We start from the raw sequence: 14,318 nt of genomic DNA, 5'->3' as shown, positions 1-14,318 counted from the left end.
AAAGACCAATATAGTATAATAATGCATATATATGGAATTTAGAAAGATGGTAATGATAACCCTATATACAAAACAGAAAAAGAGACACAGATGTACAGAACAGAATTTTGGACTCTGCGGGAGAAGGCAAGGGTGGGATGTTTCGAGAGAACAGCATGGAAACATGTATATTATCTAGGGTGAAACAGATCACCAGCCCAGGCTGGATGTATAAGACAAGTGCTCAGGGCTGGTGCAATGGGAAGACCCAGAGGAATTGGGTGGAGAGGGAGGTGGGAGGGGGGATTGGCATGGGGAATACATGTAAATCCATGGCTGATTCATGTCAGTGTATGACAAAAACCACTACAATATTGTAAAGTAATTAGCCTCCAACTAATAAAAATAAATGGACCAAAAAAAAAAAAAAAAAGAGAGAAAGAAATGCTAAAGGAAGCTCTTCAGCCTGAAGGAAATAATACCAGACAGAGATCTGGATCTTCAAGAAGGAATGAAGAGTGCTATAAAGAACAAATATACAAATAAACATCAAAGACCATCTTCTTTGTCTTAATTTCTTTAAAATACTATTTAAAAAGCAAAAATTATAAAACTAAAAATTATAACACCGGTTTATAACATTTGTTGATTTATACGACTGACAGATGTAATAAAGATATACAGAACTGCAGTCAAGAGAACTTGGCACTTACTACTTTCTTCTTTTTTATGTGAAATGCACAATGTTAATTCTAAGGAGACTGTGAAAAGTTAAGGATATATACTGCAATTTCTATACTGAAATATTAAAGATGTACCACTAAAAAATGAGCAGTGAGCAGCCGAGAAAAGATACCCCACATCGAAGGTCAGGAGCTGCAGCTGCGCTTTGCTGGACCAGCCAAGAGGAGATAGCCCTCATCCAAGGTCAGAGAATACCCAGTAGGATGGTAGGCGCTGGAGCGGATTTGAGGAGATACCCCATGTCCAGGGGCAAAGGAGAAGCCCCAGCAAAATGGTAGGGGCAAATTCGCATTTAGAATCAAACCTCATTCCTGCCAGTGATGCTCAGAGGGCTCAAACAAACCTTGTGTACCCCAGGACCCAGGGAACCCACAGAGACTGAGACAGAACTGTGTCTGAGCATCTCCTGTGGAGGCACAGGTCAGTGGTGGGCTGTCACAGGGACAGGGGCTCTGGGTGCAGTAGACTTGGGTATGGAATAAGCCCTCTTGGAGGAGGTCACCATTAATCCCACCATAGAGTTGCCAGAATTTACACAAGACTGGGAAATAGACTCTTGGAGGGCACAAACAGAACCTTGTGCACCAGGACCCAGGAGAATGGAGCTGTGACCCCACAAGAGACTGGCCCAGACTTGCCCGTGAGTGTCCAGGAGCCTCCAGCAGAGGCGTGGGTCGGTGGTGGCCTGCTACAGGGTTGGGGGCACAGAGTGTAGCAGTACATGCGTGGGATCTCTTGAAGGAGGTCACCATTATCTTCATCACCTCCACCATAGTTTGAAAGTGAAAGTGAAACTGAAGCCGACTGTTTGTGACGCCAGGAACTGTAGCCTAGCAGGCTCCTGTGTCCATGGGATTTTCCAGGCAAGAATATTAGAGTGGGTTGCCATTTCCTTTTCCAGGAGATCTTTCCAACCCAGGGATTAAACCTGAGTCTCCTACATCTGAGCCACCAAGGAAGTCACTCCACCATAGATTGGTCCCAGGTAACAGCAGGGAGGGAACACAGCTCTAGCCATCAACAGAAAATTGGATTAGATTCACTGAGCATGGCCCCACCCCTCAGAACAAGACCCAGTTTCCCCCTCAGTCAGTCTATCCCATCAGGAACCTTCCATAAGCCTCTTGTCCTTCTCCATCAATGGCAGACAGACTGAAAATCACAATCACAGAAAACCAACCAATCTAATCACATAGATCACAGCTTTGTCTAACTCAATGAAACTATTACCATGCTGTGTACGGTCACCCAAGACAGACGGGTCATGGTGGAGAGTTCTGACAAAATGTGGTCCACTGGAAAAGGGAATGGCAAACCACTTCAGTATTCTTGCCTTGAGAACCCCATGAACAGTATGAAAAGGCAAAATGATAGGACACCGAAAGGGGAACTCCCCAGGTCAGTAGGTGCCCAGTATGCTACTGGAGATCAGTGGAGAAATAACTCCAGAAAGAATGAAGGGATGGAGCCAAAGCAAAAACAACACCCAGTTATGGATGTGACTGGTGATGGAAGCAAGGTCCAATGCTGTAAAGAGCAATATTGCATAAGAACCTGGAATGTTAGATCCATGAATCAAGGCAAGTTGGGAGTGGTCAAACAGGAGATGGCAAGACTGAATGTCGGAATTTTAGGAATCAGCAAACTAAAATGGAATGGAATGGGCGAATTTAACCCAGATGACCATTATATCTACTACTGTGGGCAAGAATCCCTTAGAAGGGAGTCTTCGTCATAGTCAACAAGAGTCCAAAATGCAGTACTTGGATGCAATCTCAAAAACGACAGAATGATCTCTGTTCATTTCCAAGGCAAACCATTCAATATCACAGTAATCCAAGTCTATGCCCCAACCAGTGATGCTGAAGAAGTTGAAGTTGAATGATTCTATGAAGACCTACAAGACCGTCTAGAACTAACACCCCCAAAAGATGTCCTTTTCATTATAGGGGGCTGGAAAAGTCAAGAAACACCTGGAGTAACAGGCAAATTTGACCTTGGAGTACAGAATGAAGCAGAGCAAAGGCTAATAGAGTTTTGCCAAGAGAATGCACTGGTCATAGCAAACACCCTCTGCCAACAACACAAGAGAAGACTCTACACATGGACGTCACTAGATGGTCAACACCAAAATCAGATTGATGAGATTCTTTACAGCCAAAGATGGAGAAGCTCTATACAGTCAGCAAAAACAAGACCAGGGGCTGACTGTGGCTCAGATCATGAACTCCTTATTGCCAAATTCAGACTTAAATTGAAGAAAGGAGGGAAAACCACTAGACCATTCAGGTATGACCTAAATCAAATTCCTAATGATTACACAGTGGAAGTGAGAAATAGATTTAAGGGACTAGATCTGATAGACAGAGTGCCTGATGAACTATGGATGGAGGTTCATGACATTGTGCAGGAGACAGGGAGCAAGATCATCCCCAAGAAAAAGAAATGCAAAAAAGCAAAATGGCTGCCTAAGGAGGCCTTACAAATAGCTGTAAAAAGAAGAGAAGCAAAAAGCAAAGGAGAAAAGGAAAGATACACCCATTTGAAATCAGAGTTCCAAAGTATGGCAAGGAGAGATATCAAAGCCTTCCTCAGTGACCAATGCAAAGAAATAGAGAAAAACAACAGAATGGGAAAGACTGGAGATCTCTTCAAGAAAATTAGAGATACCAAGGGAACACATCACGCAAAGATGGGCTCAATAAAGGACAGAAATGGTAGGGACCTAACAGAAGCAGAAGATATTACAAAGAGGTGGCAAGAATATACAGAAGAACTGTACAAAAAAGATCTTCACGACCCAGATAATCACGATGGTATAATCACTCACCTAGAGTCAGACATCCTGGAATGTGAAATCAAGTGGGCCTTAGGAAGCATCACTCTGAACAAAGCTAGCAGGGGTGATAGAATTCCAGTTGAGCTATTTCAAATCCTAAAAGATGATGCTGTACTCAATATGCCAGCAAATTTGGAAAACTCAGCAGTGGCCACAGGACTGGAAAAGGTCAGTTTTCATTCCAATTCCAAAGAAAGGCAATGCCAAAGAATGCTCAAACTACCACACAATTGAACTCATCTCACATGCTGGTAATGTTCAAAATTCTCCAAGCCAGGCTTCAACAATACGTGAACTGTGAACTTCCAGATGCTAAGCTGGTTTTAGAAAAGGCAGAGGAACCAGAGATCAAACTGCCAACATCTGCTGGATCATCGAAAAAGCAAGAGAGTTCCAGAAAAACATCTATTTCTGCTTTATTTACTATTACAAAGTCTTCGACTGTGTGGATCATCACAAGCTGTGGAAAATTCTGAAAGAGATGGGAATACCAGACCACCTGACCTGCCTCTTGAGAAATCTGTATGCAGGTCAGTGAAAGGTTGTTGCTAAACCACAAAAAGACGCTGGGATTCTCGGCCTCCGGAGGAGAAGAATTCAGTCTGGGGCCAGAGACGAGGCTTGGTCACTCAGAGCTTTGTGTAATAAAGTTTTATTAAAGTATAAAGGAGACAGAGAAAGCTTCTGACATAGGCATCAGAAGGGGGCAGAAAGAGTACCCACTTGCTAGTGTTAGCAATGGAGTTATATACTCTCCAATGAATCAAAAGAATGGCTGGAGGTTGTAAAGAGCACACCAGACCTACTTCCATAATTTACATTTTAAGATAACAGAACTAGCCAGAAGGTTAATCCATAGACTGTCCTCAGGCAGGATACATTATTGCTATATAACCCTAAGGAATGTAGAGGGGGAAAAAGTTTGTCCTTTCCTCCTCCTTGAGAATTCCAGACCCCTCTTCTCCTTGGGGACCCCTAGACTTATCAACCTGCCTAGGAAATGACTCTCTCATCAGGAAGCAACAGTTAGAACTGGACATGGACCAACAGACTGGCTCCAAATAGGAAAATGAGTACGTCAAAGCTATATATTGTCACTCTGCTTATTTAATTTATATGCAGAGTACATCATGAGAAATGCTGGACTGGATGAAGCACAAGATAGAATCAAGACTGCTGGGAGAAATATCAATAACTTCTGATATGCAGATGACACCACCCTTATGGCAGAAAGTGAAGAAAAACTGAAGAGCCTCTTGACGAAAGCGAAAGAGGAGAGTGAAAAAGTTGGCTTAAATCTCAACATTCAGAAAGCTAGGATCATGGCATCCGGTCCCATCGCTTCAAGGCAAATAGATGGAGAAACAGCGGCAGACTTAATTTTTTTGAGGGCTCCAAAATCACTGCAGATGGTGACTGCAGCCATGAAATTAAAAGACACTTACTCCTTGGAAGAAAAGTTATGACCAACCTAGACAGCATGTTAAAAATCAGAGACATTACATTGCCAACAAAGGTCCGTCTAGTCAATGCTATGGTTTTACCAGTAGTCATGTACGGATGTGAGATTTGGATTATAAACAAAGCTGAGTGCCGAAGAATTGATGCTTTTGTCGTGTTGGAGAAGACTCTTGAGAGTCCCTTGGACTGCAAGGAGATACAACCAGTCCATCCTAAAAGAAACCAGTCCTGAATATTCATTGGAAGGACTGATGTTGAAGCTGAAAGAAACTCCACTACTTTGACCACCTGATGAGAAGAACTGACTCATTACAAAAGACCCTGATGCTGGGAAAGATTGTAGGTGGGAGAAGAAGGGGACGACAGAGGATGAGATGGTTGGATGGCATCACCCACTCAATGGACATGAGTTTGAGTAAACTCCAGGAGTTGATGATGGGCAGGGAAGCCTGGCGTGCTCCAGTCCACTGGGTCGCAGAGTCGGACACGACTGAGTGAGTGAACTGAACTGAAAAAAAAGTGCAAACAGATACAACTACAGAGTCAACAGAGAAACTAAAATGGAATTCCAGAAAAAATCCAATTAATCTCTCCTACCTCCCTAAAAAGGAAGAAAGAAAAAACAAACAAGGAAAAAAAAGTCCCAAGACATAGCCAATAGAAATCTATGGGAAAATGGCAGAGCTAAACCCAAGCATATAAATATTGTTAAACCAAACTTCCAGATTAAAGGCTGCGATCGTTAAAATTGCATTGCTAGACAAGGCCCAACTACGAAGAGACACACTTTAAATATAAAGACATCAAAAACTATAAAACATTGCGGACATAAATGAAAGAAAATATAAACAGTGGAAACCATATTTGTGGATAGGAACACTCAAAATCGATATCAGATCTACCAAAATGATCTATAAGTTGACTGCAATCTCGGTCATAACCCCAATAGCCGTCTTTTGCAGAGGTTGACAAACTGATTTCTGAATTTTATATTTAAATGGAAAGGATCTGGGATATTTAAAACAATTTTGAAAAAGAAAAACAAAGCTGAAGTCTTAAATCACCTGATTTCAAAGCTTAAAGCTACTGTAATCCAAACAATATGGTATCATGGTGACAGATAAAGAGGCCAAAATAACAGAAGAGAGAGCCCAGATATAAACCTATGCTTACCGGGGTAATTTGATCTTTGAACTAGTGCCTCTACAGGTACCATATCAATCAACTGGGGAAATAAGTCTTTGCAACAAACAATGTGGGAACAAACACTCCTACAGTATGAAAAAGAGCCTCAGTCCTTCATAAAGCATATAAAACTTAATTTGAGACAATTCTAAATATAAAATCTAAATCCATGGAAAATGTAGGAGAATACTGCCTGTATAACCTGGGAGTGAGTAAAATTTCTTAGACAAGATTCAGAAAGTAGTTGCCATTAAAAAAAGGAAAACAGAACACTGATAAGGTAGACTTCACCAGAATTTAAAACTGGATTCATTAAAAGATACCATACAGAATATTAAATTAGGCTGACTACAGACTGAGAGAAATTATTTCCAAAACATATCTGCAAAAGGACTTACAACCAGAACATAGGAAGAATTTTTATAACTCCATAATAAAAAGACAAAAAATAAATAAAACAATGTGGGGCAAAGATATGAACAGACACTTAACAAAAATATACAGTTAACCCTTGAACAATATGGGGGCTGGGGTACTAGCTCCCACCGAGTTGAAAATCCTTGTATAAGTTTACAGTGGGCCCTATCTGTATGCCATTCTGTATCCTCATTCAACCCATCGTGGACCGCGTTGTACCACAGTACTGTATTTACTGGAAAAAAATCCAAATATAAGTGGCCCCCAAAGCTCAAACCTGTGCTGCTAAAGGTTCAACTGTACAAACAACCCATGAGCACAAGCAAAATTGCTCGATATTGTTAATCATCAGGAAAACATAAATCAAAACCAGAATGAAATACCCACCAGAATAAAATGAAGACAACTTTCAACACCAAGAGTAGGTAGAGATGTGCAGCAACTGGAACTCTCTTACATTGCTGACTGAATGTAAAAATGGCACAGCCCTTTAAGAAAAGCTCTAGCAGTGTCTCATGAAACTAAACAAGTCACCTTCTGACCCAGCAATTCCATTCCTAGTTATCAGCCCCCAAATAAGTGCAAACATAAGTCTACAAAAAGACCTGTACAAGAATGTTCACTATAGCTTATTCATAGCAGTAAAAAAAAACCAGAAACAACTGAACAACAAACGGATAAACTAGTATGTCTAGAACGATGCTTCATATTAGGAAGGTGCCAGAATCTTGAGGAAGAAGGAAAGAAAGTATAGTTTGAAAATAATCTCTCCAGGTGACTCTGACAAACATCACCCAGAAGAAACATAGTCCATGTTAGAGATAATCAACTAACAAATGAGATTTTAGAAAATAATTTATATGAAAACATTTTCTGATGAAAAGTCAAGGTCAAGAGTTGACCATCAAGATGCATTTCTAACAGTTCTACTGTGGAAATTACAGAGCAGGATTGTGGGTACAGGAAGGGAAGGTATGGTTTTTTCACACATTTAGCCCCAAATCAAAGGATAACTTTGATATCACTTTGCTATGACTTACATGCTTTTCTTGGGCAATATATTTACTTTTTCAAATATAACTTTATTTGACCAATGTTAGTATTTGTTCATTAGTGGCTGAGTCCGCACAAACTGCTAATGCCCTAAGGCCTAAATGTGTGGTTAGAAGGCGGAAGATTTTGTTACTATAACGTATAATTTACAATAAAAAACTAATGGTAGAAAAGTGAAAGTGTTAGTGGCTCAGTCATGTCCAACTCTTTGCAACCCCATGGACTTGTAGTCACTAGGCTCCCCTGTCCATGAGGTTCTCTAGGCAAGAATACTGGAGTGGGTAGCCACTCGTTTCTCCAGAGGATCTTCTCAACCCAGTAATCAAAATCAGGTCTCCTGCACTGCAGGCAGATTCTTCGCCATCCAAGCTACCACGGAAACTTGCTGATTGGAACTATTCATCAAAACAGTTTTCATCCATGAGGTCCACAAATGTCCACAAACGTAACTGTTAGGAAATCACTTTCAATTAACAAAATTCCTAATACATCACAGAAATAGTATTAAAAATCTTGACATTTTTTCCAAGACCATCTAAAATATTACATAATTTCAAATAATACATATTCATACCAAGAAGAGTATGTGAAATGTGAGTAGCATCTATAGGAGGGGAAATCAAACATCAACTATTACAAAGATGCATTAAAAAGAAAAGTAAAATTGTTTTTCAATTTTACATGATAATTTCAATTTACATGGTAATTCTAAGCCCAGGAGAGAAATAACAGTATTCTTAACACTGTGCACAGACAGATCGAGAGTCTACTACAGTTCATCAGTAAAGTCAAGGCACTGCCTATTTCCAATAATACACTGTATGTGTGAAATTTTGCATGCCATGTCCATCTTTTATAAATAATTTTATAATAATTTTAAATTCAGATTTAAAAGTTCCCAAAACATCATCCTGCAACAAAGGTGTATTTAAGGAAGGAAATGAAATGATGCGAAGTCAAACAAAAAGCACTGTGGCCATAATGCTATCTCCTACCTTACTGGTTATTCACACTGATGTCATCTAGGTCTTCTTTTACGCATAAATATAATTCCGGTTAAGACACACATACACACTTATGGCTCTAACTATGGTGGGGATGAACAGTGAGGTAAGACTTTCTGTTTACTAGTAGAAACACTAGCCCTAGAAGGTTTTCAGTTTGCAAGCGAATGTGGTTACCGAGACCAAACCTCAGGCGGTGGCGCACACCGCCTGTGCGCGCCGGGCGCCAAGCGCGCAGCCGGGCACTGACCTTGTGCGCCTGCATGAGCATGTGGATGACGCCGGGCGCCCCGTGGCACCAGTGGACCAGTCGGTCCGTCTCGTTGCTCAGTGAGGACGGGTAATTCCCAGACCGGAACCTCTTGTGGCGCATATAATCAATACTAGGCTTCACCATTTCTGTCAAGGTTTCCTGGTCCACTTTTGCTGCTGGCTTTTAAACAAATAAAAAATTTAATTAATTTTTCTGTAAGTATTTTTTTTTTAAACCTATATTGTGGTTAATACAGTTAAGCATCAGTTACCTAGAATACTGAGGAACATATGAAACTAGAATTAATTTACCTCTCTGGTTACTTAAGGCCTGGGCAGACCTTTGCATCAATACTTGCTGAGGCTGCAGATGAAGCTGAAGGCTGTCCGCTGGGGATTCCCTCTTGATCAGGGGAGGCCTTCAACTGACTGGACGAAGCCCACCCACGTGCAGAGAATAGACTTCTTTACCAGAAGTCAACCTGTTTAAATGTAAACATCACCTACACACCCTCACGGAAATACCCAGAATAACATCTGACTAAATGTCTGGGCACCACAGCCCAGTCAAGTTAACGTATAAAATTACCCATCATAGACAGTTGGGGACTTTCATACACCTATTTCTACAAATCTTTTATCTGAGCTGTTTCTGCAAAAGAGACTTCAATTCCCTATGTGAGGCGGTGAGGCTCTGACAGCTGGGCTGGGGGAAGGTGCTGGGGAGAGGCGGGCTGTGGCCACAGCGAGGTCTCCTTGCTGACCGTGGGAACGGTCACAGAGCCCCGCCTTCAGTTCTGTGCTTCACTTCAAGTCTCATCCACACCTGGCTTTCTGGAGCTAAAAGAACTCGGCTTACTCTTTCAGCCTACTTCCTGTTAGCTCTAGTCACCTCGCTGTGTAGGGTGACCCCTGCAGAGGCGCAGGTGGGCTCCACGGAGACTTTCAGAGATGCCCTCCTGGGGCCCAGACTCACTCTCCACCTGCCATATGTCTGGCGCTGCCTCTGAGGACACCTTAAGTTCCTGAGTGCAGGGCTCTGAGGGACTACCGGGCTTCTTGCTGGCGTCCTCTTGCTCAGGCACCTGTGCAGCCATCCTGTCCTCTCAGGTCGCCTCCTGTTCCTTTGGTCCTTCATCTGCTCTCAGTCTACATACTTGTCGAGTGGGGCTGCAGAAGTCTCCAAGTCTCATCAAAGAAGCTGGGCGTCTGTTTTCTGCTTTCCTTGATGTTTTGAGATGATTTTCAAGAACTGTTCTTTATTCTTCATTGTAAAGTGGAGCTCTGTTCAAGTGATATTTTGAAAGTTTTTGTGTATGCTGTTCCGACAGCTATTCCTATGAAACCACACAGGAGCCCCCGCGTGGTCAGGCCGCCACCACCGTGGAGAGACATGCACGGCCAGCCTCACGAGACCAGCTCTGGCACATCACTGCTTAGTGATCCGGAAGAGAACGCTGACATCAATGTCTAAACAGTATGCTTTACAAAACACTCTCTCTATGTTCGTCACTTTAAAAGTAGGTGAGTTGAAAATTTTATGATTTGTGATTTTCTCAAGGAACCCCCTAATATCTAGCAAAATTAAACTAAACACCGAAAACTAAATTATTGGTGATTTTCTTATGATTATGTTCCCACTAAAGGTTTTACCACTTTTAAAAAAGAATCAAAGGCCACTATTATGAACATTTCTCTGAGAAAAGAGAGAAAAACAGACAGTCTACCAACTGTCTAGAACAACACTGCCATTTTAAAATGAGACATGGAATTCTGGCTGCTTGGGAACATGTCTGAACTAAGACAAAATTCACAAATTGGAATACATAGGTGTTTTACTTTCTACAATGATAACCAAGTATACTTAGTCACCAGGAAAAGGAGCTCTAGTCCTGGGCAGATAGGAACTTCCCATTTTCCTTCAGTGAGTACCAGTATGATGCAAAAGGTAAAAATAAAAAAGGCATCTGTAAATAAAAATTTTAAAGAGGAATATACGGGCTTTTAATTAAAAAGATCTAAATTCTAATCCATGTTCCTTGACATACTAGCTTTGTAATTTTGAATAAGTTTCTAACGTACTCTGTTATGGGTGTGGTAGAATTAAAAAAAGGCTTAATTGGAAAAAAAAAGTACAGCCAGACCTTGTTTTATTCATCTTTGTTTTATTATACTGCACTTGTGTTTTTAAAAAACTGAAAGTTTGTAGCAACTCTGAATCAAGCAAGTCTATTGGCACCATTTTTTCCAACAGGATTTGCTCATTTTGTTTCTCGGTGAAACATTTTGGTAATTCTCACAATATTTCACACTTTTTCACTCTTATTATATTTGATATAGTGATATATGATCAGTGACCTGTGATATAACTACTGCAAAAAGATTACCAATCACTGAAGGTTCAGATGACAGTTTAGCGTTTTTTAGCAATAAAGTATTTTAAAATTCAGGTATGTACATGTTTTCTAAGGATATAATAGAATTGCACACTTTAAACAGACTACATTATAATGTAAACATAACTTATACCTTCACTGGAAAGCCAAAAAACGTACAACTTCCTTCACTGCGACATCTGCTTTACTGCAGCAGTGTGGAATTGAACCTTCGATGTCGCTGAGGTCTGCCCCAGAGGAGGGACTCACAGGCCATAAGGCTGGAAGCAGGCTGAAGCAGTATTTGGTGCGAGGTCTTTGACTATCAGTATGTGATTCAGCGGACATCAGGGGTGATTCAGAGACAAGATCATAACCATAATAACAAACTAGTTAAAAATTTTCAACACAACTGATACCAAGTTGGGGTTATTTGCATATGAAAAAGCCTCTGCCCTAGTCTGTATTCTAGAAGCCTTTTCTGCTTCTTGAAGGTTTTCCCCAATTAAAAGAGCAGGGAAAAATGGACAGAAATAAAGTGTGGGCCACAGACACCTTATCCAGCACAAAACTGCACACAGAATGCACTCTCTCTCAGGAAGTCCCTGCCTGAGGATTATTATTTCACTTCAGCCTGCTTGGTCTGTAGTAGAATTTCAGTTCCCACTCTTGATTCAATCTAGTATTTCATAATGTGGTTGCCGCACTGGTGTTACAGACTGCCACTCACCTGCATTAACATGTAGTAGATCCCGGCCATTCCATGGGCCGCTCCGACATACTGCTTCTTGTGCCACTGAAACAACAGAGGGCAGCGCTCCACCTTCTTCTCCTCCCTGGACAAAGCTTTGCCAGATTCAATGATGGCACTGACTACCTACACAGATGATGAGACAGAGAAAGTCTAGAAAACTTACATATAGTCTGTTTTAGTCTAATTAACAATAACAGCATGTCTTTATATACATAGACTACTTAATCTGAAAATCTTTGTATACATAGACTACTTAATCTGAAAATCTTTGTATACATAGACTACTTAATCTGAAAATCTTTAATACATAGATGACTTAATCTGAAATGATAAGCACCATTATCTTTATTCTATTAATCAATAAATACAGTCATGGAGAAATCAGAAGACAATCACAGAATAGAAAAAGATATTAAGAAGTAGAACCAAGAGATCAAAAGGTCTTTGAATGGACAGTTTACTAGAACCTAGAAATACCTCCTATAAAAACTATCCTGGACTACTTAGACTCAATATTTTTCCCCAAAAGGCAAGTAGAGTTGGCCCTCCACATCTGCTGCGGGTTTCACACCCGCGGATTCAACCAACCTCTGAAAAAAATATTGGGGAAAATATATTCCAGAAAGTTCCAAGAAGAAAAACTTGAATTGGCTGCATGGGGGCAACTGTTTGCATAGCATTTACATGGTGTTAGGTATGAAAAGTAATCTAGAGATGATTTAAAGTACACAGGAGGATATGCATAGCTTACATGCAAATACTACATCACTTTACTAAGAGACTTCAGCATCCTGGCATTTTGGTATCCAGAGAGGGTCCTGGAATCAATCCCCAGAAGGTACTAAGGGATAACTGTACATCCACCAATGCTGGAGGAACTGGCTTTATTTATGAAAGACTCCAGCAATGAGGTTTGCTGCAGGATTTTAGAATGACTATGTGGCAAAGTAGTATTTAACTGTTTCCTCATATCCTCTCTCCCCTCATACTTGTGGTAACAGGGCTTCAAATTTTAGTGAGACATATCACCTTAGAGATACAGACAGGGGGATACAGTCATCTGACGGAGTTCTAGAAGCAGGATGTGTGCACAAGTGAGGTGGGCAACTTCCAGTTCCTTCCCGTCCTTACCACGCCCTGGGCTGGGGATCTCAGCGCCCTGCAGATAAGGGCGTGGCCCAAGGATAAGGCAGAACAAGAGGGAAGCTGGTCCCTAGCCATATTCACCTTGATTGCTTATCAGTTCAGACACCTCACGAAAGAGAAATAAACATTCTTCTTTAAGCTACTGTGTGGTTTTAGTAAAAACAGCTGAATGAACACAAACTTAATTAAAAAAAAAAATCCCCAGAAGAAAAAATAAAGGAGCTATTTAATAATTTTGTGAGAGGCCTTAGGAAATTACTCTTACCTAGATAGAGGCAGAGTCCAGTCGCTACTATAACTCTATGCCAGCAGACAGGCTGCCTGAGGGATGGGAGAGGACTGCCCAACCCACGGCCCCACAGTACCTCTTTGATAGCTGACTCACACACCGCGCCTGGACCTATCTCCGTGTTCACATAGAGTAAGGCGTACAGATAACCTGCCCGTCCATAAAGCAGCTCATCAGGGAGGTCTGAATCTCGAGAGACGATGGTTCTCTGGAGTTGCAAAAGTCTACCCAACAAGAAAAATTCTGTCACCCAGAGAATGTTTAAAATACCTCTTCCTAAAACTGCAAGTAACCCTATCACTTTAGGAATTATCTGTCATTATTTTTCATTTAAAAGTGGTTTTTAAAAATATCAAAAAAGAGGGAAAACAACACAAACTTCCACTACAAAACCAAACAAAAACTTCTCTGATATAAAAATTAATAATAACACATCTTGCTGTTCAAAAGTTCTACGTTTACTAATATATCTAAACTTTATAGGAATATATACATATAAGAGAAGATACTCAGTTTTGAAACCCAGAATTACAAGAAAGTGATTACAAATTTTAGTAAAAATCTTACTAAAATGTAGCCAATGCTTGAGAATTAGCTTGAGTCACCCCATCTTTAACAAACATTAACTGACCAGCACATGCCAGACACTTCACTAGACCATGGCTAGTAGAGACCATGGCTCTGATTCAAAAGAGAATACAAACCAATATATGTAAAAGCTTACATTCTCTATGTTTCTAACAACTGAACCTAAGAATAACTCAGTTATTATAGTGAATCTAAGGCGTATAAGCTAATTTTCATGCACTGAAGGCAGCCA

General features: G+C 40.8%; 1 protein-coding gene across 1 annotated transcript in view; it reads right to left on the bottom strand.

Annotated features, from left to right (window-relative positions):
- The window catches only part of LANCL2 (LanC like glutathione S-transferase 2), a 111,594-nt gene that overhangs the window by 21,899 nt on the left and 75,377 nt on the right, over positions 1-14,318 (bottom strand). The window contains exons 4-6 of the mRNA XM_065932876.1: positions 13,575-13,722; positions 12,040-12,186; positions 8,933-9,115 (exon numbers count right to left, since the gene is read on the bottom strand). Of these exons, the coding sequence (XP_065788948.1) occupies positions 8,933-9,115; positions 12,040-12,186; positions 13,575-13,722 (478 nt within the window). The remainder of the gene's footprint in view (positions 1-8,932; positions 9,116-12,039; positions 12,187-13,574; positions 13,723-14,318) is intronic.

The sequence above is a fragment of the Muntiacus reevesi genome, chromosome 4 (genome assembly GCF_963930625.1).
Source record: "Muntiacus reevesi chromosome 4, mMunRee1.1, whole genome shotgun sequence".
NCBI classification, from domain to species: domain Eukaryota; kingdom Metazoa; phylum Chordata; class Mammalia; order Artiodactyla; family Cervidae; genus Muntiacus; species Muntiacus reevesi.
Note: the sequence above shows the minus strand (reverse complement) of the source record. Positions and strands in the feature narration are given on the sequence as shown.